Here is a 25739-nt window from a genome sequence, read left to right as displayed (position 1 = left end):
ATCCTTGTGTAGAACTTGGAAAGGGGATATACATCATTAACCCGGCGTCTCCAGTAGTGATAAACTATGAGTAATTTTACTTTGCATATAAGTACATCTTGCTGACAATACTTAGCCTATATACTTTCACCTAAGGTTTTGAATGCAGGGCTTTTACTTGAAATCAAATATTTTCATGGTGGCATTACTTTTACTTAGGTAAAGGATTTGAATACTTCTTCCACCAGTGGTAATCCATCCATGTTTAGCCTCAATCCCCCCTGGTTCTCTCTCCTCTCCTCCTCTGGGCTGCATGGCTCTGCCATCATGGCTGCTTGCTGCTTGCTGCGGATGATGCTGGTGATGCTGGTGATGCTGGTGATGCTGATGATGCTGATGCTGATGTCACCACCGCCTCCCAGCTTCCCCTTGCCACAGCAGCACCGCCATTTTCCCCACACTCAGACCGACTTCACGCACGGAGCATCCCGCAGCCATCCGCCCCTCCCTCCCTCCCTCCCCGCCTGCCAGTCTCCCACTCGGGCTGTGACTGACGCACCGCTGTGCTCAACACTCAGCTGCTGCTGAAGCTGAGGCTCTTTCCCCGGCGGATCCTCTCCATGTATGGACGCGCGCACAGGAGGGATGCTGTAGACGCTCCGGCCCAGACGCGCATTGACAGAAACACGGGCTGCTGAGGAGATTTGGATCCTGGCGCTGGTTTGAATGGGCGGAGGATTCACCCTCTGAGCTCGAGTCTGAGTTGCTGAGGTAAGACACGGATCGAGTGAGAGGTTTTTCACGGCACAGCATCGGCCCCAAAGGGTGTTGCTAGGTGAGGGGCAGCAGATGCGTGCGTGTTGATGTGATTGTGCGATTTCTTGTGCGCATCAGAGGCGATGAACAAGGACTCAGTGAGGATTTGTAACGTCTAATTCCTCTTTAAAATGCCCACACGACTGAACATCTGCTCTCAAAATGATGCGAACATGTCATTTAAAGCGTATTAATGGGAGCTGACCTCCTTTCTGACGCAGTGGTGGATGAGCAGGCGTCTGTGCCGTTTCTGTTTACGCGGCCTGTGTTTGAGGTGCGGCAGGCGAGGCAAGATGGAGGAGACAATATTTACACGAGTTCTGCATATTCACTGTCTTTATAGCACGAATGTCTCCTCAGATTCTGTGATTGCAGTGTCGATTATGTCTTTTCGTTGAGATGCTTAGGAGGGATGTTGTTATTCATGGGTGCAGGTTGGATGACTGATGTGCGCCGCGCAGCCCTAAAGCAAAAATGGCCTTTAAAAAAAAAAAAACGAACTAAATATTCGGGTCATGGACAGAGACAACTTTAAATGGTTCCCATGATAGACAGCTGTACAGTGAGAGGAATGGTTGTTGTTAGGATGCAGAGAAAAACGCCACAGACACCTCCAGACAATTGTGTTATTTTCTGTGAAGCAGCGAGGAGACATGGTGCCAGCACAGGGCCTGTGAGGTGAGGGGATGATGCCCCGAGAGGAAGCAGCCATCTTACTGTAGAATATCAGGGACAATGCTGATCTTCCTGGCAAATGATGGCCCAGCTTTTTAGTCCGAACGTGAATCTGCCTGAGGCCAGACTCACTGATACAAGGCCCCGAAACTGGAGGATCGTGTTATTCTAAGCTGTTTGTTTAGGCCTACGTGGCCCCGTCCTCCATATTAATGACAATAACAAGCCTTGAAACGTGCAAGTGAATTCTCTATTTCTACCATATTATAACGAAACCATATGTCATACATGTCCACTGCTGTTGCTAATGCATCCAGTAAATATACTTCTTGACATCCACCCCTGCAGGTGCCAGGTGTGTGTCTGTGTAGCCACACAGATCTCCAGCTGTACCGCTCGCCCGCACACCTACCTGCATCATGGCGGGGGCGTCGGTGAAGGTGGCGGTGAGGGTTCGACCCTTCAACTCCAGAGAGATCGGGAAGGACAGTAAATGCATCATTCAGATGACAGGAAACACCACAAGTGAGTATCAATTCAAGTGATTTTGTTTTTTGTTGAGCTGTAACATGATGATGTGGCTGTAAAACATTATTTCAACAGTATCGGGAGAGAAAGAAATGCACTGCAATCCTTGAGACAGTAACTTTCTGCAATTAGAATTGGAATGTTTAGAAATGTGGGTGTGTAAATATATGGTACTAACAAAACCCTTTGGAATTGTTCCAGTAGCCTCTGCCAGCAGTCCTGACCCTGCAGCAGTGGCTACAATGTAATCTTATGGGGCAACTGCGACCAGTCCATGAAATGTCCACTAGGTGCTTTATTGTCACCAATAAAAAGGCTTTAATTGTTGAACTTTGGTTGTTTGGTCCATGTTCCATCTGCTAACATGGAGTAGGCAGTGTTGATGAGCTATACTGCTGCCAGCCAGATGAATTTGCTTAATTTTTTGGGGAGCTGTTGTGACGTTCACCTTTTTGTGCAGTCGCTGCTTGCGCATCCCGTCATGATTATAGTCCTGTGACCTACACTGAGCCGACTTTCACCTCAGATATTTGTCTCGTCTGCAATTGTGACCGGCAGAAACATGAGAGTGGGCAGGGAGTCACGCACGCAACATCTTGGCAGCCAGGGGAGGGGAAACAAAAGCTTCAGTCAGGTCTGAAGCCCGTCAGTGTGTCGGATGCAGCGACGCCACAGCTCTGCGCTCTCATCATACGAGCCACAGGGGCCAAATAGACCCCATTGTTCTGGTTGAGCCCTGACAGGGTCAGCTGATGCAGGCTAGTGTGTGTTTGTGCCCGTTGTGCTGGTCAGTGTTTTTAATGACCTCACTAGAGCCAAAGATTTAAACTTTGATTATTTAAGCTCATTAACTTCACTGGCTGTGAATGTGCTCACAGCTCTCACTGCTCTTTTATTTTTGCGACGTTGTTGATTCCGGCTGAGTGCACGTTTTAGCTGAACAGTTCTGCTGTAATGTTAAACGTGTCCACTGGGGGCATTAGAGGGGATTCAGTTTGCAGCAAACAGGGCATCTGCTGCTGCTCATTTCTTGTTTCATATTCCACAAAGCCAGCACCCCTCCCCTCTTTAAACAAGATGACAGTGGATTCAAAACCTCTTTTACTGACACGGGGTGAAGTCTGATAAATGCAGTTGTATCCACGTCATTGGTCTGTCCAGCCTCTCCAGCCCCTCCCCTGACCAGTTATCATCTATTCAATCCCCTAATAAGGACTTAATGTTTATTCTGTCATAAATAATGTTCATATATATGTTTTTGATTCCTGATTCAGTAAGGGGCACATTCAAGTCTTTCCTTGTTTACTGTGAGCAAATCCACATATCACTGAATATATTTTGACAATTGCATGAAGCAGATTGTGTTCTTCAAAAAAGCATTTGCCATATTGATTGTTAGTATTCATACATGTTAGTAAGTGAATAATTCATTAAATATAGACTACTGACAGGACAGGGGCACTTCAGGGGCCAATCACTGGCCTCTGGATTTGCCCCCAGACCAAAATATTGAGTGTATGTGTGAGGAGGTTGTGTTGCATTGACAGATGTAGATTTATAAGTGGTATGAATTTAAATATTGCCACCTTCTTCATTCTGGAGAACTGACAGTAGAAATGGTGAAATTGAATAATATGCAGGGTGTCAGGGTGAATGATCTGTTTTGCTTCATTTCAGCGATCCTGAACCCCAAACAGCCAAAAGAAAACAAGAGCTTTAACTTCGACTTCTCTTACTGGTCACACACTACGGTGAGTTTTCATGAAATCATCATTTTTACTGGTCAGATAAGAAAACTAATGACTCTCTCTAAAACAAACCACCGGTGACTGAAAATATTGATTTGATTTTTCAGATAACTTCATGGAAAAATACTAAAGGCGTGTTTTTGATGTCATATCATGCTTTAAAAAACAATGGATATCTGTTTGTCTCATCTATTTGTTTTTGACTTTATTTCCACTCCTCTCCTTTCATGTCTGTAGCCCGAGGACATCAACTATGCGTCTCAGGTACAGGTGTACAAGGACATCGGAGAGGAGATGCTGCTTCATGCCTTCGAAGGCTACAACGTCTGCATATTTGCATACGGCCAGACGGGATCGGGCAAAAGCTACACCATGATGGGACGACAGGAGGACGACCAACAAGGGATCATACCTCTGGTAGTGCAGCGTACAGTTCTGATACAGTTCGGAAAATTGGAAATATTCCTCACAGAGAAACAAATTCTGAATTTATTTATCACAAATGTATTTAAATGCGACTGAAATTTTTTGATAATTGTCTTTTGATTCATGTGTTTTTCCTGTTTAATTACTGTTAAAATTCCTGCTTTTTTTTCTAGCTGTGTGAGGACCTGTTCACCAAGATCAATGACATCAATAATGAAAACAGCCTGTCTTACTCTGTGGAGGTGAGTCATCTAAATGCTGGTTTCCAAATAGCAGCAGGTGTTGCTACACAGAGTCACAGAATTTGTCTCAGTATTAAACATTTAAACATTTAAAAACTGTGAATATTAAAGATTCTTCCATTTTCTTTTTGTTACACCTTTTAAAATCTATTTTATTGTGTTTAATTGTTTTTATTTGTTCGAGTTTGTGCTCGTAAGTCAATTGTAAAGCACTTTGAACTGAATTGCTGTCTGACAACCGGCCGAGTCATAGAGATAACCATTAAACTCGTAGAATCATTTTATGACATGACTCCCTGTTTGCCGTCTCCAGGTGAGTTACATGGAGATTTACTGTGAGCGTGTACGTGACCTGCTGAACCCCAAAAACAAAGGAAACCTGCGTGTCAGAGAGCACCCGCTGATGGGACCTTACGTCGAAGATTTATCCAAGCTGGCCGTCACCTCCTACAACGACATCCAGGACCTGATGGACTCTGGAAACAAAGCCAGGTGACAGCCCGAAAGTCAACCAGGGATTAACCAGTTGATCGGTAGATGTAGTAGTGGATGGCAAAGATGAAAGATGAGTGATGTGGTTGGGATGAATTCATTAATCACTGGATGGAACCACTGATGGATCCCAGCAGCAAAAATAATCGATATACAAGATCAAGATTGACTATTTTTATCTCCGTGCCCGTGACAGCCAGTGGCCGACGGTAATTGTGAAAACGATATCTAAAAAACGCCCTGAGAGAATCCTTTCAAATTTATAAGAAATGTTTACCTAGACTCTCAGATTAACTGATTAGATTTGGTGGTCAAAGGTCAAAGGTCAATGTTTCAGTGGCCTCACAAACATGTTTTTGGTCTCTTGAAAATTATATCTCAAATCTGTCTTGAGGGAAGTTGTTCAAATTTTTACCAGGATTCCCTGATTTCAGTGGTCAAAGGTCAAGGTGAAAAAAAGGTGAAAAAAAATGGAAACAGCACTGGTTGGTGGAGTCATACAACCGAAGGTCGGTAATACTATTTATTTTTCTGTTTTTCAGGACTGTGGCTGCTACCAACATGAACGAGACCAGCAGTCGCTCCCACGCTGTCTTCAACATCATCTTCACACAGAAGACACACGAAATGGATACAGAAAACACATTAGAAAAGGTTCTGACACCGAGCTCAGCTCACAGTCATGTCTTTGTGTTCATTCTATCCAACGGAAAGGATGTTATTTTTTCTTATTAAAAAAAAATCAATAAGCCGTCACAGCTCCAGCAGAGATTCTGTGAGGCAGAAAATATTTTTTACGGCCTTTTATGACCTGTCTCGCCAGCAGTGTTGTTAACTGATTGATGAGTTGATGTATTGATAAATAACGCACATAAACTTATACTGCCTGTTCCCCTATTGTAGTTTCCGGTAAAATGTGCTCACTGCTGTCGGTGTGTTTTAATTTGAAATTATCTTCCACCATCACACAGGTCAGCAAGATCAGTCTGGTGGACTTGGCTGGCAGCGAGAGAGCCGACTCAACCGGAGCCAAAGGAACCAGACTGAAGGTGAGAGGGAGGTTGTTGTTGTTGTTGCAGCCAGTGGCCGGAGAGGCCCTGAGGGAATCTCTTCAAATTATGTGCAAACGTTGGACTCAAAGATGAACTGGTTAGATTTGGACGGTCCAAGGTCAAGGTCATAGTGGCTTCACAAGACAAGTTATTGGCCTCTTGAACATGATATCTCAAATCTGCCTTGAGGGCACTTCTTCAACTCCGGAGTAGTTGTCACATGGACGCAATGCTTATCTGTTTAGATGTCAGTGTTGAAAGGTGAAAGGTCAAGGTGACCTCAGATTATTGATAACGCAACATGTCAGCAACACCTGGGGGCGACTGAAGTTGCACTGGTTAGCCGAGGCATACAACCAAAGGAAAATTCAAGTGAATGTGTTTTTGCATACAGACTAAATAACTGATTTTATTGCTTTGTATTTGCAGGAAGGAGCAAACATCAACAAGTCTTTAACCACACTGGGGAAAGTTATTTCTGGTCTGGCTGAACTGGTATGTTTTTACATGTGTCATCAAAGATGCTAAACTGCTAAACCTTTTCATTCATATTATCATTATTGGAATAACACACATTTCTCTCTCAACTGTCAGGCCTCGGCACCAAACAAGGTAAGCAACAGCAACTATCACAACTTGGAAAAGGCAAATAGGATGTACAGTATCTTCTCTGTATCTTTTTAAGGGTCAATAGAAAATATACATGTTTATTTTTGTGTGCAGAACAAGAAGAAGAAGAAGGTGGAAAGTTTTATTCCTTACAGAGATTCAGTTCTGACCTGGCTACTGAGGGAGAACTTAGGTATGCAAAATATAATACTGTATATATGACTACTTCTACCATTGCTACTACTACTACTAATACTACTACTATTACGATGAATAATAATAATGCTAATAATAAAGATAATAACAATAATAAAAATAAAATTAAAAATAATAATATCTTCTTGTGTCGAATAAAGCTTTGTCTTATTCTCTGTCTTTTAGGAGGAAACTCTCGTACTGCTATGGTGGCTGCCCTGAGCCCTGCTGATATTAACTATGATGAAACCCTCAGTACCCTCCGGTGAGAAAGATCTCAATAAAACATCTTCTCTAATCTAATTAATTAGTTCAGTAGTTTTTCCCTGCTAAGTGAATTTTAAAGATACCGTCAACACAGATTCAAAATGTAGAGCAAAGGATTTTGGAGATCTGTGCTGCTTATATTCAAGGATGCTTGAAGTAGGGGTGCAGCGCCTCCACTGGCAAGGAGCTGTAACTGCAAGGCATACACGTTTAGCTAAACAAATCAATAAAAATAAAAAAAATTCATTTTCTAGAGAAACATTTTGAGAGAAGCAGAATAATAAGACTTTTTTCCATAATATTTGATTTAATTTTTGGAAATTCATTGTATTTCCTAATGCAAATGTGGAACATGATTTGTGTGGTGGCTAGAAAGTCAAGTCTGATGTCGGTTGTGTAAAAATGTAGTTAAACTGGTCATTCAAATGAAAACAAAAATCACAAATGTTGTGCTGCATTTAATGTGACGTCATTATAAAATCGCTCGCAACACCCCCAACTCTCACTGACTTCCAAAGTCCCTGCTTATATTTGCATTTTCGTGAGGAAAATTCTTAATATTATGTAGCTCAGCTGTGCTGCATCATGAATGGACCCTTGGGTTGTATAGCGTCCTAACAAATGTATGCACTGTAATTGCTGCAGCTTTTTTTTGTTAACTCCTGAAGTTGCAGCAGAATCCTTCTCATTTTATATCTCATATTGTCATTTGTCAGCCTGAGGCATCACACTTTATAGCTTAATGGTTTCTTGACCTCGGTGACCTCTCTTCCTCCAGGTATGCTGACCGTGCCAAACAGATCCGCTGCAACGCCGTGATCAACGAGGACCCCAGCAACCGTCTGGTGCGTGAGCTGAAGGAGGAGGTGGCTCGCCTCAAGGACCTTCTGTATGCACAGGGCCTGGGAGACATCATAGAGAGTGAGTGTGCGTAAAAAAACACACTCACACACACAAACACATATACATACACAATTAAGACAACAGCTCTCACGCACAGTCTCTTCTCTCCTCTGTCCTATCAGCGTATCGCTGTGCCGGCCCTGTCATCGATGGTTTGAAATGTGTGTATAACTCGTTCAGCGAGCCTGCGCTTTGCAACTAATAGAAAATTAAAATCACAAGCCGGCCTTCCTCCTCCACCACACCAGAAACCTGACTAACACAGCCCCTTGAGATCAAGTGTGAAGTCAGATGAGATTTGCTAAAGTGATTATTTAGAGGACCACAAAAATGATCTATGAGGTTAAACCTCGTTGTTTTAATCAATTCTGCAAAATGGCCTCCTTTTTTCTCTCCATAAGTTCTCATTTCCATGGTAACACATGTTTCCTTGCTTTCCTTTTAACATGGGAAGCTTTAATTGTATTATTAAAAGTAATGTTGCATTGTGATCCCATCAGGACTCTTTGTTTCTAAAAAAAATAGAAAGCAGATAGCATCGAAGCCAGAGTTGGCATGGATCTGTTTGATGCATTTTCTTAAACAATTATTAGAAATCATGGAAGACAAGACTGACTGGGAGGACGCCATTTTAGATGACTGAGGAGCAAATGTTGCATCCTGGTTCTCTGTGTGTGGAGCTAATTGACGCTATGAGTCAGGAGCTTTGAGGCCTGGACTCTCAGGAGCTATGCTACCTCAGGCATCAGGACATGCATAACGTTAAAAGAAAAAGAAAACCATTTTTTTTCATTTCTTTCTCATAACATTCTCTTGCCTGCAAGCTTGTTGAATCTGTTTCAATGTATTTGAGGGTCAGAGAATAGAAAAACGCATCTGATCTCTAATTTTCTGTCTATTTTGCATTTTGGGTGATTGGCGTTGTTCTTTTCTCTCTGCGATGGCTTTGGTGAGCAAATTACTGCTGCTTCTTTGATCCATTATTTGAGCTTTCTCTTCTTTTCTTTTGTACTCCTCCCTGTCGTTCCCCCTTATTTTTTTCTTTTATTCATTTTGTTCCTCTCAATCCCTGGTGTCTCTCCTTAATTACCCGGCGTCTGCTTCTACCTTCCCTCCTTCTGTCCTTCCTTCCTTGCTTTCCTCCACGCAACGCCTCTCTCTCTGGCAGACCTGTGCGATTACAAGAACTTTGTGAATAATCGCCAGGCTGTCAATCAAAGGGGTGATCTCTCCACAGTGACCCACGCCATGACAGGAATGAGCCCCTCTCCCTCGCTGTCGGTGCTGTCCAGTCGCGCCGGGTCCATCAGCAATCTCCACGACCGCATCTTCAGCCCGGCCAGTGAAGAGACCATTGAGAGACTCAAGGTAGGAGAGAGGATAGTGAGATTGTTCAGGTTGTAGAGGTGGGAAATGGGAACGTTTATCAATTGAGTTAGGAGGACAAAAATCCAGAGGAGCAGCAATGAAATCTGGTGTGGATACATTTTATCTGTCTTAATTTCACCACCAGGAAACTGAGAAAATCATTGCTGAGCTCAATGAGACGTGGGAGGAAAAGCTGCGGCGTACTGAGGCCATCCGCATGGAGAGGTCAGTCCAAATTATTCATGCTGTGTTTTACAGCTTTTTTTTATGTCAGCTCTCATTCATACATCCTGCTCATGACCATTGCAGTCGGAACAGTCCCGTCACCCACCCGCATTTGGGTCTGCTCCACCTTAACTCAAATAAAGTGACTAACTAGTATAGTTTGACCATTGCTGTGCTGCTTGAACAACACTATATGCCATATTTGCAGTCTGTAGGGATGTACTTGTTTTTCAAATATTAGATTGGTAGCAATGCTCCACAGAAGGAAATGTCTGAAAGACACTGAGAGAGCAACGTGATAAAATCAAACAGATGGAGTTCGACATTTAGTTGAGAGGGCTGCCCCCTGCTGTTCATATTTAGTAACAGCAACAATTCTTTAACAAAACAGAGCCATAGTAATGAAAATATAGACTCACACTTAATCTGATAAGACATTTAACCTGCAGGAAACAGTATCAAAAATCATCAGATGTTTAATAAGTGCCATAATTTAAGTTGGAAGGCATTTATGTTCCCCTCAGGACGAATGTAAAGTAAACATTCTCTAACACTATGAAAGATTTTCTCAGATTTATTGTGGACATTTAATGCTAACATGAAAAATTAAGTAAGTAAATATTTTCATGTCATTGTGAGCATGTTAGCATGTTGAGGTTAGCTTTGAGAGCTTTAGGCTTCAGCTGTACAACAGGACAGTTGCTATTTATTGCAAAAACATCTAACCCATATCTGTAAAATCGTATGTTATGACGCTCCCTGTAGAGAGGCCCTGCTGGCTGAGATGGGTGTTGCCATGAGAGAAGACGGAGGCACTGTGGGTGTCTTCTCCCCGAAAAAGGTGAGGTGCTCATCACTATTAGTTATGATAGTTTGATATTTTTTGCAACATTTCTCTGATCTCACACAAACACAATCAAATGACGATCATGACTTCCACCTTCAGACCCCTCATCTGGTGAACCTGAACGAGGACCCGCTGATGTCCGAGTGTCTGCTGTATTACATCAAAGACGGCATCACCAAGTAAGGTTTTAAATATTTTCAGTTTTGAGATTTATTCCAAACCATGGACTGTAAATAAAGATGGACGAGATGACTGCTACCCAAAACAGAAGCCAAAGCATCTCGATCGCCACCTGGTGTCGATGGTGCAGTATAGGTTATAAACGCCATTTTCAAAATTTTCTGTCATTGTAGATATCACACTGATGTCTATGTGTTCATTCGTCCGGTAGTTTTGGCTTTGATTAGTTATTTAATGATATAAAAAGAAAGTGAAATGACAAAACTGATAGCTGAGACTGACTCCTGATTGGTCGGGCATATGAATCAACGAGGGCTGTTTTGGGGGATTTGTCTAAATTTTATCGGCGTATCTTCTCGCAGGGTTGGCCGAGAAGATGCCAAGACTCGTCAAGACATCGTTCTCAGTGGCCATTTCATCAGAGACGAACATTGCACCTTCAGCAGCACCACAGGCCCTCAGGGAGAAGGTAAACAACTTTGCCTCAATATGTCAAATTACAATGTTCCAGTTTGCACATGTATTTGAGATATACCTTATTTTTCTAGGATGTGTCATCCTTGAGCCATGCGAGGAGTCAGAGACGTATGTCAATGGGAAGAGAGAGACCTCCCCCATCGTTCTGCGATCTGGTGAGTGTGTTTGAAATGAGGTGGAAAACAAAGTAATTGCACAGAGAACAGTAAATATAGAAAAGTATGTCAAGAGAAGTCTGAGGCCAAAGTAAGAGTTTGGAAATCTGAATAACTACCAAGACTTTTCAGTCACTTTGTTATTTTGTTGCATGAGCTTTTACTTTCTAAGAGTGCTTTAATGTTCTAATGCCAAAGCAGTAATGCCAGCTTTGTAATTACTGTGTGACATCATCATAAATTAGACCATTTAGACTTATTTTGATTTGAACTTTTTAGGGAATCGCATCATCCTGGGGAAGAGCCACGTGTTTCGCTTCAACGACCCGGAGCAGGCTCGTCTGGAGCGAGAGAGGACGCCGTGCGCTGAGACGCCGGTGGAGCCCGTTGACTGGGCCTTCGCTCAGCGAGAGCTGCTGGAGAAACAAGGCATCGACATGAAGCAGGAGATGGAGCAGAGGTGAGTGTGGAGAACTGTGAATTTTGTTCACAACAATGAATGTTTTTAATAAAGTTACACTATTCTTTACTTACATGTGATTATATATCTTTGCTTCCAGGCTTCAGGAACTTGAGGATCAGTACCGTAAAGAAAGGGAGGAGGCCAGTAACCTACTGGAACAGCAAAGACTGGTAAGAAAAAGCTGAATTTGAAAACATCAAATATGAATTTGTGTCTGTGCAGCCTTGAAATAGATGTTTAATTTCATGGAACCTGAAAAAAAAAACCTGTTTAATATACGTTCACCCTGTTCCTGATCTGCATCATGTGTTTTCTTTCAGGACTATGAGAGTAAACTGGAGGCTCTTCAGAGACAGGTGGATTCTCGGTGCCTGGAGTCACCTGAGGAAGAGGAGGAGCCTGAAGAGGAAGGTGATACTGTCACTTTCAACTCTAAAATTCAACACAAACAACTCAGGCTTTTGTTTGGTCACATCTGATTCTCATATCAACTCACTTGCCTCCCCAGTGCCGTGGACGCAGCGTGAGACGGAGCTGGCTCTGTGGGCGTTCAGAAAGTGGCGTTTCTACCAGTTCACCTCTCTCAGGGATCTGCTGTGGGGCAACGCCATCTTCCTCAAGGAGGCCAATGCGATCAGTGTGGAACTGAAGAAGAAGGTGTGACATTAGTCAAACATTACTCAGCACTGTGCCACAGGCGATGTGTGTTTTTATCACTTTCTTTTAACATTTTCCTTTTTCATGGATCTTGATGAAAAACACAGGCATGTTTGGCATATTTATGGAAAGCGGAATTTGGTGCAGATACAAATAAAAATCTGTATCTAGTGAATTTAAATGGAGTTAAATGGTGGATTTATGCACTCTACTATTTTGTATTTATATTTTGTACAGATTTTTGTAAATGACTACATTTAGTCTCACAGTTGAGACACAGTTGGATATAAACAAGCTGCCACTCATGTTTGACGTCCTTGTGTGGTCCACAGGTGCAGTTCCAGTTCGTCCTGTTGACGGACACTCTCTACTCTCCGCTGCCGCCTGACCTGCTGCCCCCCTGCGTGGCCAAGGAGAGAGAAAGACGACCTTTCCCTCAGACCATCGTAGCCGTGGAGGTCCAGGATCAGAAGAACGGAGCCACGCATTACTGGACTCTGGAGAAACTCAGGTAAACGCTTAAAGCTGATCGCACGCTCAAGGTTTTATTGATCCATCATAATAAAAACAAAGTGTGAATTTTATGGTTCATAACGTTATCTAATATAAGCAAAGAGACATTCATTCATATCAACTGCTTATTTTAGCTCCACCTGTTGTCGTGTTCTGGTTTGTTTATGTATTTTTTGTTCAATATACCCTCTGCAGGCTGAGGCTGGACCTGATGAGAGAAATGTACGACCGTGCCGCAGAGCTCCCCAGCAGTGCTGTGGAGGACTGTGACCACAGCCTGACCGGAGGCGACCCGTTCTACGACCGCTTCCCCTGGTTCCGTCTTGTCGGCAGGTCAGATACTGAAGAGAGGCAGCATTAATCTCATTTAACGCACACTAAACATCTTGGTAAACATGAAATCTCATCCCCCTCCCTCGCTTCTTCTCCTCAGGGCTTTTGTGTACCTGAGTAACCTTCTGTACCCGGTGCCCCTGGTACACCGCGTGGCCATCGTCAGCGAGAAAGGAGAAGTGAAAGGCTTCCTCCGAGTGGCTGTGCAGGCAATATCAGGTACAAACATCCAGGCTGAGTGTTTATTTGAAATCATTATAGCTGCTTTCTTTGAGACGCTTTCTATTTGAAATGACTCCATCTCTGTTACAACACTGTGTCCTCTGCTTTGTCTTTCTTCAGCCGATGAGGAGGCCCCTGATTACGGCTCTGGTGTGAGGCAGTCCGGCACCGCCAAGATCTCCTTCGAAGACAAACATTTTGAGAAGGTACAAACAGGTCATTCCGATTGGTTTTTAGGTCTCCTATGAGCCCAAAAGGACAAGCAATGTCAAACAAGATTTGGTCAAATGATATTATTTTGTTTGTTTGTCTTTGTATTAGTTCCAGACTGAATCGTGTCCTGGTAATATGTCACACTCCAACACCTCCCAGGAGGAGCTGAGAATCGTGGAGGGGGAAGGACAAAGCCCTGAGATTGGATTCTCTGCAGATGAAGTCAACAACAACACGTGTGCCGGTGAGAGTAGATCTGTGCACGAACTGTTAGTTATGTCTGTCTATCGAACTGGGATTTTGAATTTTTCAGGATTTGAGCAGACGAGAAATACTGTACTGATGACAGTTTGCCCTTTACAGTGCTCACAGGATATAAACATCTAAAACAAAAGTATCCAGTCAGAATAATAAGAAAAAAAAAGCCAAAATTTGTGGTGAAAAGAGAAACTGCAGCTTTAGAGTGTAACTGTGTCTGTCTCTGTGTCATGTAGCCTCTGTGGAGCCTCCCAGCAGCCCAGAGAAGAGTTTAAGTCTGGGTCTGGATCTCCCCCTGGACCTCTCCCCAGAGATTGCCCTGTCCCACCTGAAGATCGGCAGCACCTTCACCTTCAGAGTCACCGTCTTGCAGGCCTCCAGCATCTCAGCCGAGTACGCCGACATCTTCTGCCAGTTCAAGTGAGTGAACAGCAACACTTCAGTCAGCCAGTTCTGACCAAAGAGAATAAATGTATTCCTGTCAACAAACAAATGCCAAACAAACTCCTTGTCAGAGTTGTTATAAAGTCTTCTCTTGTTTCAGTTTCATCCACCGTCATGACGAAGCTTTCTCCACTGAACCGTTGAAGAACACCGGCAGAGGACCTCCGCTGGGCTTCTACCATGTCCAAAATGTGAGGTTACAACTAATGCAATATGTTTGACTTATCTTGTATTTACTATCAGGCTGCTTGATTAATTGTGTGAAGCGTTGTAGTGACATTTCATTCCTTCTCTCCTCTGTCAGATCACAGTGGAGGTGACTAAATCCTTTGTGGAGTACATTAAGACTCAGCCCATCGTCTTCGAGGTGTTCGGTCACTACCAGAAACAGCCCTTCCCTCCGCTCTGCAAAGACCTGATCAGGTCAGGGAGAAATCTGAACTGTTATTTCCGACGGCTGATGCCTGGTGTGTGTGAGTCGATCACTTTTAGATGGGACCCTCAAGTTCCCTCACGCTTCTGTGTCCTTGTCTTGTCTCTTAGTCCGCTGAGACCCTCCAGGAGGCAGTTCCCCAGGGTGATGCCCTTATCCAAACCAGGTTAGTTTGTCAAACATCATTATTTATCTGTGATGTGTCATTTATTTCACCACCACCTTGTATAAGTAGTATTTTTACACATTAGTTTAATTTAGTGATCCGCTCTTTCCTACAGTAATCTGTGATAGTTAAATCAATGGAAATCAAACATAATCTATTCAATTAATCCATAACAGGTTAAAAAAAAACAAGCTGCTCTGTGATGTTGACATTTCTTCCCCTTGAACTATTGGCAGTATCAGTTCCGTGTGGTTTACACTGTTCTGCTCTGTCACACATTGATCTGTTCTCTGTTCACTCGTCAGTTCCGGCCACCAAGCTCAGCACTTTGACTCGCTCCACTGCGGGACCATGTCACGCCAAGTACGATCTCATGGCCTTCTTTGAGATCTGTGAGCTGGAGGCCAACGGAGAGTGAGTCTTATCTTTGTATCTGTTTTCCATCTAAGATAATAATAGATACACAAAGATATGTCGTTTTTTATCACTGCAGTGAAGCCCTGAAAGCAGACAACAATCTTTGGGGGTATACTTTTTCATTTAGAGACAGAGGGAGTGAGAGGGCTACAACCTGTTAAAAGTTGTTTTTCTTCGCTGCACCCTTGTGGTTATAAGTCATTATTTTGAAAGATTTAAAATGTGAACTAAAATTAATAATAGGTTAACGCAGTGGGATTTGAATTCAAGTCTCTCAGGTGAAACTCCTGTGCTCAAACCACCACATCAACATAAATCCACTAGATCGGCACAAACTAATAATATCAGTCCATGAAACATGTCAGATTTTTTATCATCAAGATCCATGAATTACTATCTAAGAAATCAACAAAAAAGTAAAAAAACATTAAGGTGAAAAAAAAAGTGTATATCAACATGTGTTTGATGTCTCTGATTTTTCTCCAGCTACATACCTGCTGTTGTGGACCACAGAGCTGGGATGCCCTGTCACGGCATGTTCCTCTTACATCAGGTCAGACAACCTCTCTTTAAATAATTATCAGACTTCAGGGTGAAAAATGTCAGCAGCCAATTATACTTTGAGTAGCTTGGGGTCAATCACTTCAGCTAATTGAGTTGGGTTTGCTTCCCGTCCTCTCTGGACTGCACAGGGCATTCAGAGGAGGATCACCGTCACCATCGCTCATGAGACAGGAAATGATGTCGAGTGGAAAGAGGTGAAAGAGCTGGTCATTGGTGAGTAATGAAGAAAAATGAAACGTCCTTAATTTTTTTAAATAATGTCTCGTCACTGAACTAATGTCCCTAACCCTAACCATAACCCTAACTTGATTAAGGTCGCATTCGAAACACACCAGAGGCTGACGAGACCATCATCGACCCCAACATCCTTTCTCTCAACATCCTGTCCTCTGGATACTTCTGGCCAAAACATGACGACAAGTATGCTATCTATTCATTCCATCCGTCCATCCGTCCATCCGTCCATCCATCAATTCATTAGTATCATTTTGTACACTGCTTCAGGGCTTTTCATACTCAACACATTTTTATTTTGTATTAATACATTTTTATGTTTTGCATTAAAACATAGTTAACTTTGCATGGATCAACATAGTTTTTTTGAGTTTGAACTTTCAGCAGCTTCAGATGAAAGTTTCTAACTCCGCCTTTTTCTTCTCATTCTTTTTTAACGGCAGCGTCTCCTTGGGAGTTGATCATAGGTATAATGACAATCATTTTTATCTTTTCAATTTAATGATAACAAGATATCCCTTTGCTCACCTGCTTTTTTTTTTTCTTATTAGCTTGAATCTTCCTGCTTAAAAAAAACACGTAGATCAATGGCGACGTTTGTTTTTTTCTCTCTTTCAGGACGTTCTACCGATTTGAGGCAGCATGGGACAGTTCCATGCACAACTCTCTTCTCCTGAACAGAGTCACTCCCTATGGGGAGAAGATCTACATCACCCTGTCTGCTTATCTGGAGGTTTGGAAATTGTTTTTTCTTAAGTGTGTCTATATTTGCCCGTTTTCTTTGTTATTTATTTATTTGCCTACTATTTCAGCCTATACCACTGATTTACATTGATTTCAAAACGTTGATTATATCTTGTCTCAAATAAGTATTGATTCAAACCAAGAGCAGTCAGCAATCAGACACTTTTGCCGTCTTGTGAATGGAATCGGATTTCTGTGTATTTTGACTAGATGGAGAACTGCACTCAGCCGACAGTGATCACCAAAGATTTCTGCATGGTGTTTTACTCGCGTGACGCAAAGCTGCCGGCCTCTCGCTCCATCAGGAACCTCTTCAGCACCGGCTGCCTCCGGCCCTCAGAGAGGTTTGTGCAATCTGAATCAATACAGTGCAACCTAGACTACTATCTGTGTATATATATATACTGTATATTTCATGTTATTTACTGTTAAAATGTTTTGCTCTCTCCATCCCAGTAACCGTGTCACAGGAGTCTATGAAGTCACTCTGTGCCATGTGGCTGACAATGGAAGTCCAGGTGAGACGGAACTAAAGCAAACAAGAAAATCATCTTAAAAAAAAAAAAAGGAAATCTCAAACATGACCGATTGTGTTTTGTCGTACTTAAAGTGAGACTCTTTTCCTTCTCTTCACCAGGCATGCAGCGTCGTCGCAGGCGTGTGCTGGACACCTCGGTGGCGTACGTGCGAGGAGAGGAGAACCTGGCTGGCTGGAGGCCTCGGAGCGACAGCCTCATCCTCGATCACCAGTGGGAGCTGGAGAAACTCAGCTTACTGCAGGAGGTAAGAGAGTCTGCAGACAGAAAAGTAAGAACGAATAGATCAGCAAAAAAAAACAACCCTTCCCTGATAATCCTATTTGTTTCTTAATTTATCACAAGAACTAAAACTACTAAATTAAACTGAAGCTACTAATTAAACTGTCTACTCTTACACCAAATCTTCGGGTCATTGAAATACAGTGTTTTTCGCTCGACATTGATGAAAAGATTTGTGGGTTAGATGATTATTATTATTATTTGCTGCCCTTTAAAACTACCAACACCTTTATTTAAAGTGGGTGTTATAGATATTAAAGTATAACTATGAAAAGACATTGACACAAATTACATTTTTACAGAAACTAACTTCATTGCATCCTTCACAAGAAAACTGACACACAGAACAAAAAAGAAGCAAATACAATACAAAAATCCAGCAAAATGATGCATTGCTTGTGGTTATAGGTGGAGAAGACCAGGCACTACCTGCTGCTGAGGGAGAAGCTGGAGGCGACTCTGCAGGCGGGGCAGGACGCGCTGTACAAGAGCAGCGACATCAGCGACTTCGCGAAGAGTCCCGTCCTCAGCCACAGTCCCAGCAGCAGCCCCGCCCTCGAGAGCCCCAACCAGAGGCAGAGGGAGCTGGCTGCCAAGGTGACTGCTGCTCATTTGAGCTCATCGTGTGGTTTCAATGACTAGGTTCAACATCATCTAAAAATAAAAAATCTGTTGTCATTGTTTTCTTCCCCTCAGTGTTTGCGTCTGCTGATGCACACCTTCAACAGGGAGTACAGCCAGGTGAGCAGCAGTGCCAGTGAGAGCAAGGTGAGCCCCAGCCTAGGCCCCGTAACCCGGCCCGATAATCCCTCTGAACCTCAACGTTTACTCTGTTGCCTTCGCTAAATATTAAAGCCCCGCACTTCACCCACTCTCTGCCACTGCATTTAATCATTCGATCATTTGTTCAGCACAGATTTTTATCTCTTTTTAATTTTCTTTTCCCATCCAATTTCATTTCCCTCAGTTCTTTTTAAGATTTCGGTCTTTATAACCACGCAGTAGACCTGCATCAAATATTATTCAATAATATTATCCAGGTGGATGAGATATGTCAGATATGATAATCATACAAGAAACGTTTTCTGTCTCAGCATCGGTGACATCTAGTGGCCCGAGGCATTATTTTTTTCAGTTGTCCGTCTGTCCTTGCCTTTCTTGTGAACACAATATCTCAAGAACGTTTTTAGGGAAATTCTTCAAATTTGTTACAGATGTCCAATTTGGCTCGCGAATGAACCGAGGTCAAGGTCGCTGTAACTTCACACTGCACATTATTTGCCTTGTGGACCCGTTGTCCCAGGAAAACCCCCATGGAATTCTTTGAAATTTGGCACAAACATTTACTTAGACTCACACATGAAGAGATTAGAACTTGGAGGTCAATGTCACTGTTACCTTACAAAACATGTTTTTTGGTATTGTAAACTAAATAGTTCAAAACTGCCCTTAGGGGATTTCCTCAGAATTTGCCACAAACATTTTCTTGGACTCAAACATGACCTGATTAGAATTTGTAGGTCAAAGGTCAAGGTCACAGTGGCCTCACAAATCCCTTTTTGCTTGATGATTAACTGATCAAGGTGACGGTTGCCCCACACAACATGTTTATGGCCTCTTGAACATGATATATTAAATCTGCCTTTTGGGAACTTGGACTCAGGGATTAAGTGATTAGATTTCAGAGGTCAAAGGTCACTGTGACCTAATATGATTCTGGACCATAAAAGTGTGTAGACTGAAAGTGCACTGGTTCCCTGAGACTTACAACTGCAGGGCGATAATTCTAGTTTTCAGGATAATATTGACGAAGGTCTCCTGCTCACCTCTTTCCTCTGAAACCCATGTATCTTTTGTTCATCCCTGAGAATGGTTTAGTTTCATCTTCTTTTTCCCCCGACCTCATTTGTCACTGTCCCTCCTCCTCTGAGACTGCGAGGCTCCCACTAACCTGATCTTACTCCTGCATGTCTTTAACATGTTAATCAATGAGGGGCTCTTAGACATAATGAGGATTTGTGTTACACTGCTACAGAGATGGTTCTACAATACATTGCCAGAACATGACAATTTGTCTGATTGAGTTGTTTTCTGAATGCATGTCTGTGTTGTTTGTGCTTAATTGTTTCCCGATATGTTTCGTCCGTGTCTGTATTTGTCCCTCTTGTCTTGTGTGTGTCTGTGTGTGTGCTTCTCCATCTATGTTGTGTGTGTTTTGCGTTTGTGTGTGTACATGGGTGCGTGTGTTTTAGCTCTCTGAGATGTCTGCGTCACTAATGAGGGAGTCGTCATCTGGCCTGAGCACGCTCACTCCATCTTCTACCTGCCCGTCACTGGTCGAGGGACACTATGACATTAGGTATGTAACTACATGTCCTTACTCTCAGTATCATTTTAATTCAGTGTGTTGGTAAATGTAATGTTTCCCGAGACAATGTCATGGTTCACAGCCACAGAGTTGTACATTAAGATGGACATGTCTCCACTTCCTCCCACTATTCAGAAATTAAGCTAAAATATCCCGATTCATATGTCACCATCTTGCGCAAATAATTTGTGCTGTGAAACTTTGCTCAGTGGAACCCTAATTTCTTGTTGTCAAATCATAAATTTGTTTTTTGAAGACATACTGAACCAGGTTCAGGAGCATCCACTCCAGATCTGGACCCGTACAGCCCAGTGGACAGAAAGAAAGCTCTCCGAGGATACAGCTTTGTTCCTGACATACAGGAGATTCGCGTCAGGTCAGACTTCACATGTCATACTAAACTAATTTCACTTGGGGACTAAACATGATGAAGAGCAGTTGTGATCACTGTTTATTCAGTTTGTCTTTAAGTTCTTATTTCTTTCATCCTATGCAGCCCCATCGTGTCAAAGAAGGGCTACTTGCACTTCCTGGAGCCCCACACCAGTGGCTGGGTGAAGCGCTACGTGGTGGTGCGCCGGCCTTACGTCTACCTGTACCGCAGCGAGAGGGACAGTGTTGAGAGAGCTGTCATCAACCTGTCGTCTGCAAAGGTGGAATACAGCGAAGACAAACAAACCTTACTGCGGGTATGACCCAGCTTGAATTCAATCCTAATACAGATTTATCTTTAAGAAAATGAACAGCTAAATTTGCTAACCTGAATAAACATCAGTAACCCCTGCGTTAAATATCTCTAGACTCCCAACACGTTTGCTGTGTGCACCGAGCATCGTGGGATACTGCTGCAGGCCACCAATGACAAAGAGATGCATGACTGGCTGTATGCTTTCAACCCTCTGTTAGCTGGCACCATCAGGTGGGTGGAGAAGAAACTGTCGAGGAAAAATCCAACAGAAGAGCAACACAAATGAGCTGTTTGCTGTTGGTTAAACACATTTAAAATGAGTGTATCTTGCTTTCACAGGTCTAGTGTAGGCTGTTTTCCCAGAGAGAAACAGATACAGTGTAGCTGTTTTCAGACATGCACAAAACTACGGACATTTTCCTGACAGTTTCCAGAGGGGCCAACATTTTCCAGAACTTTTCCGGCCATACCCCTTGTAAAATGTCCGTAAAATGTCCAAGTGAGTTCATATGATAATACAGCCGGAAAATATCCCTGAAAATTCAATGAGTGGCTGTGTTCATGACTTTTATGATTTCTTATAAAATTAGGTGTTTTTTTACACAGCTTGCTATTTACCTTTATCTGACTGTCCTATTTGCAATTTGTTGTTGATCTCCTCTCCTCAGGTCAAAGCTCTCCCGGAGAAAGTCTGTCCAGTCGGTCCCGTCTGCACAGAGGATGTGAGAGGTGAACCAGCCTGGTGGAAACCTACACACAAAAAAAAAAAATACAATCTAAAAGCTCCGCTCTCCATCCTGCTCCGATGAACATTGACCATATAAACAAACTTATAAATAAAACCATTTACATTGCTCTCTATGTGACATCATCTCAAACCCCAGCGAAACACCTCTTCTCTCTTTTTGCAGTCGACACCTCAGACCCTGCATGGTGTGCTCCCTCCTGACCATTAGAAATATACATAAGAAACACTAATCACCCAAACATGTTAGTTATCCTACCCCTGCTGGGCTTTTGGACATGTTCTGATTAGTTTTTCATATACATGTAGAAATCAGTCTCCTGTGAGGCCACCCGGTCACTGTAGAAAGTTACTATGTGTTCTGAACATAAGTCCCAGTTGTAAAAACCAACCATTCATGTATTTCTACTTAACGCCATCAGGTGAGGGGGGAAAACAATAATACTTTAAAAAACAAACACCAAACTGGATGTTACTCTGTGTAGACGTGTATTTAGCTCCACATTACCTCAGTTTGCAACGGCTTGGTGCTCTATGACATAGAGTATTTGTTTCACGGCAAAAACGGACGAGTCATTAAAACACTGAAGTAGCATGAGGAGGGATTTGTTGAGACAAAAGGGTAAGCTGTATCTGTGTTGTTGTTTTTTATTTTTTTATTTTATTAAACTAGTTCAACTGAGTTTGTTGGCCAGATTGAGGCAGAAAATAACCCAGGAGAGATAACTCATGTCCTCGCCTTGTTCTTGATATGTTCGTCTACATTCAACATAACCCCCTTGTTCATATATTTATATATTTATATATATAGCTAAAGCAGAATATTATTTATTGTTGCTATCATAGGTTCTCTGCACTGTTATTTATTTGTGACAGGATCACTGACCAGTTTTGTTTCATGGCACTTTATTATCGTTATTGAGTTAATGTCTTGTATCATTCACTCACTTGTTTTAACCAAAGTATTTTTTTTGTTATTCTACTTGTTCCAAATGTTGTTGACTGTGCATTAGGTCAGCAGACAGTTCATGAGAATAACTGGATGGTAAATAGTTTGGAATTTTGAGAAATATTCCTATTTGCTTTCTTGCTGAGAAAGATAAGAAGATTGATGCTACTCTGTGGTCTGCATGCTAAAAATGAGGTTAGCCACCAGCAGTCAGTTAGCCTAGCTTAGCTTAACCAAAACTGGAAGTAATATGGAACAACATCTATATTAATTCGTTAGCTTCAGGTTTTTCCTCTTGTTGCTAATTGCTAAGCTAACCATCCTCTCAGTACAAGCCCAAGCCCCCATACTGATGTGTTGTACCACGTGTCCTTCCCTCAGGGAACACTGGTTATACACGTAACCTCTAGATTTTCTTATTTAGCCTCTCGCAATAAAGCAAATGAGCGTATTCTTCTCAACTCTGAACTATTTCTTTAAACTAATCAATTATATCTAAATCGAACAACTGTATTGTGTGTGTGTGGTTACATTTGTATCTAGTAAGCACTTATTCAGGCCGCTATGGGCCGGCAGAGTTGTTACGTTAAATACGTTTACTATTTGCGTCTCCTCTAGTAGCTACATGAAAAGTTTGAAATGATCCTGGACCTGTAATCTGTTGAGGACAGTTGCTTTGAGTGGGCAAGAGCTTTGCCCATCCACCAGATAGTGCCTCCCTTTCTTCACTTCTTTTTATTCTCTCCCTTCCTCATCACTGTCTTTGACATCAACACTGAAGTTAGTTACATGTGGCTGGGAGTGGGCTTTCAGGTTGAGTTATAGTAGATGCTACAGACCTTTTTTGTATGTCTTGGAGAGTGAATATTATCGATGATGCTTTATAGTTTGTTGGTACAGTGACAGTACAGCATATGTCTCATTATCATTGACTGTAAATGTTGCATTTAAAAGGTAATCCCCTCTTAGCTTATGTACTGTAGGCACTATATATATTTGAGAGCCTGGTGTTGTGTCAGAAACCAGTACAGTATGATTAGGTTTGGTGTTGCTATGACTTTTGTTCCTGTTTTTTTTTTGCACTGTACCAAGATGACCCCGAATGTTCGTCTATCTAAAAAACAAAGTATCTTTTTGTAGCTAGAAAGATTATTTACATTACATATCACTGGGTATGTTTATTGTATTATTTGCATTTAGAGGAATATTATCCATATCTGTTCATGCTGGAGAATAACATCGTATATGTTTATAAATCTTATACCAAAGACATGGTCAGTCAACCATTTGGTCTTTCTCATTGTCCTCTATTATCTGTTTATTTTCAGATCGATCTACAGAAAGTATTTAGGACTCTTTATGCCACAGGCCAGACAACCTGTTGAGCAAGAGAGCCCAATACTTTATAAGTCTGTACAAAGTAACACAAAGGTTGTTTATCACATTTCACTTTATATTTGTTGCTATGCAGTAGTTAATCTTCTTCAGTTCAGTGTTTTGGGTCATCTTGGTATAATCACCTTGTTTGGTAACATGCTTACTAAGATATAATGTGTGCTGTCTGCTGGAACAGAAGACAAATGGAAAGTTTTATTTATAAAGTTTAAAATTATAGATTATGTTCTTATGATATATTGCACTTCATGCACAAAGCGTCTTTATTTAATATGATTTCATCAGATGATGTTTTAAGAATGTAGAGAAAAGACTGGGTTTGGCTCAAGAATATTATGGCCTGTATTGAAAGGAGAAGAGTAGATGAAAGTGAAACTGTGCCATTTTCGCCACAACGGCTGAACAACCAACAACGCTGCACCAAATTGCATTGATTTTTTTTGTTGTTGTTTACGACTGGCGGATGTTGCAGTTGTTCCAGCCCTAATAGATCAAGAGTATCATGTTAAGGAATAACACTTTACAAGACAGTTTTAGTACACTGGCCAATAATTGTTAAAAGTTAAATGAATTGATTATTTCATATTTGGCTGCTTTTTGATTATCATCTGGATCGAAGCATGCAGGTCCACTTATCTCCTGCTGTACTCTGTCCCTCTCTCCTGCCTTACTGCTTGCTAATGACAACAGCCGCCCCCCCCTCCCTGAAGTGCTGCTTGTAAAGTATTGTCATTCATGATCCTTGTAATGACTAACTGGAAACCTTCCTCTTGGCTCTGTCTTGTATATAAATGGAGAATTTCTGTGTTGGGTCTCATCGCACAGATGATATTAACTCTCTCTCTTCCTCTGTATACCATGATGAATAAGAATAACTGGCCTGATGCTTCGTCTTTGTCACCCTAGAGTAGAGTGCCGATCAGGGATCAGTTTTTTGCACATGCAGCTCGACGTGGATGAGGTGGTCATTGTGGAGCGGGTTGGTGATCCCAGGTCTGCACTCACTCTCTTTGCTCTGAGCCGATTGACAGAAGCAGTAGCAGGTCCCAGCCTGTGATAGTCTTAATCTCAGTGCTCACGTTTATCTTTTGAGTGTTCTAGAGTTTTTTCTCATGTCTGTGGACACGTAACAAAAGTTGTGAAGAAAAAAAAATAAAAGGCGAAATAAATAAATGAGTGTTGAAACTTATGCATCATTTCAATGTCATGTGTCTCATTGTTACCCACTCAAACCTATATACAGTATCATCTTTAAGAGATCCATCACAGTAAACTTCATACTACACATCGGATGGAAAAGTACATGATGCACTTGTAAATCTTTGATTACACTGTAAATAATTTAAATCATCTTTTAGGTGTGACTTACAATGATATTGCCTGATTCTACCCACCGAACTACACATATACTGAGCCTGAACATGTACAATAAAAAAAATTACAACATAAATTTACTGCACAAATCTGGCTGCAATTTTTAGTGATTTTAAATAACAATATAAACTTTGCTTCTGTTGTTTACTCTGTACAAGGTTCCCTTTGGCCTTTGTCATCCACAAGCAAAACGTTTACCATCATAATTATTCAGATCTATCTCCATTGAGATTTCATGTGTGTCTGGAATCCTGAGCCATGTTAAGTCCAGTTAGGTAAACGACTGCCACTCTATTTTATTTCTACTGATCTCTGCAAAGTACCACACCTGTCACAAAATGCACACTTCATATAAACATCACATCATAACAAAAAAAAATTATAATTTGCCTTACCTGTCAGTCCCAGAGAAGATAGATCAAGAAATACGTAGTTCCACATCTTAGACAATTCCCTAAAATATTTTTAAACCTTTTCTCTGATTAAATAGATTCTAAACATTTTTATTAATTGTGGATTTTTGTTTAACATGAAATCTCTTTGAAATCTTTAAAATA

General features: G+C 41.9%; 1 protein-coding gene across 8 annotated transcripts; it reads left to right on the top strand.

The window, feature by feature from the left end:
• The first annotated feature begins 480 nt into the window (after positions 1 to 480).
• kif1ab (kinesin family member 1Ab) lies at positions 481 to 25004 on the top strand. Of its 8 annotated transcripts, none has more exons than XM_035171286.2 (49): positions 481 to 750; positions 1819 to 1995; positions 3676 to 3749; positions 3984 to 4163; positions 4346 to 4414; positions 4728 to 4906; positions 5449 to 5560; positions 5878 to 5955; positions 6388 to 6453; positions 6553 to 6570; positions 6682 to 6760; positions 6949 to 7027; positions 7808 to 7950; positions 8055 to 8093; positions 9170 to 9300; positions 9446 to 9525; positions 10291 to 10366; positions 10472 to 10551; positions 10915 to 11021; positions 11101 to 11184; positions 11464 to 11644; positions 11745 to 11817; positions 11968 to 12058; positions 12156 to 12304; positions 12637 to 12815; positions 13013 to 13150; positions 13251 to 13369; positions 13493 to 13578; positions 13694 to 13829; positions 14080 to 14263; positions 14388 to 14478; positions 14592 to 14710; positions 14831 to 14886; positions 15192 to 15300; positions 15790 to 15856; positions 15996 to 16080; positions 16182 to 16287; positions 16545 to 16568; positions 16720 to 16834; positions 17056 to 17189; positions 17302 to 17363; positions 17483 to 17628; positions 18072 to 18260; positions 18360 to 18431; positions 19916 to 20022; positions 20288 to 20407; positions 20528 to 20720; positions 20832 to 20950; positions 21388 to 25004. In XM_035171286.2, exons 2-49 carry the CDS (start codon positions 1890 to 1892, stop codon positions 21443 to 21445), a joined length of 5088 nt encoding a protein of 1695 aa, XP_035027177.1. In that variant the 5' UTR covers positions 481 to 750; positions 1819 to 1889; the 3' UTR covers positions 21446 to 25004. The 8 variants fall into 8 exon arrangements, with proteins under 8 accessions (XP_035027177.1, XP_035027173.1, XP_035027179.1 ...); XM_035171282.2 differs by having other exon boundaries at positions 9101 to 9300; XM_035171288.2 differs by lacking the exon at positions 8055 to 8093.
• The last annotated feature ends 735 nt before the right edge of the window (positions 25005 to 25739 follow it).

This window comes from Hippoglossus stenolepis, chromosome 11, assembly GCF_022539355.2.
Source record: "Hippoglossus stenolepis isolate QCI-W04-F060 chromosome 11, HSTE1.2, whole genome shotgun sequence".
NCBI classification, from domain to species: Eukaryota; Metazoa; Chordata; class Actinopteri; order Pleuronectiformes; family Pleuronectidae; genus Hippoglossus; species Hippoglossus stenolepis.
The sequence above is the reverse complement of the archived record's forward strand: the minus strand, read 5'-3'. Positions and strand labels throughout refer to the sequence as shown.

Excerpts from the sequence above, each read along its gene's own strand:
- kif1ab (XM_035171282.2), top strand. The coding sequence starts at position 1,890 with ATGGCGGGGGCGTCGGTGAAGGTGGCGGTGAGGGTTCGACCCTTCAAC. Across the intron at positions 3,750-3,983 it reads CTTACTGGTCACACACTACG|CCCGAGGACATCAACTATGC; the intron begins GTGAGTTTTCAT and ends TCATGTCTGTAG. Across the intron at positions 20,408-20,527 it reads ATACAGGAGATTCGCGTCAG|CCCCATCGTGTCAAAGAAGG; the intron begins GTCAGACTTCAC and ends CATCCTATGCAG.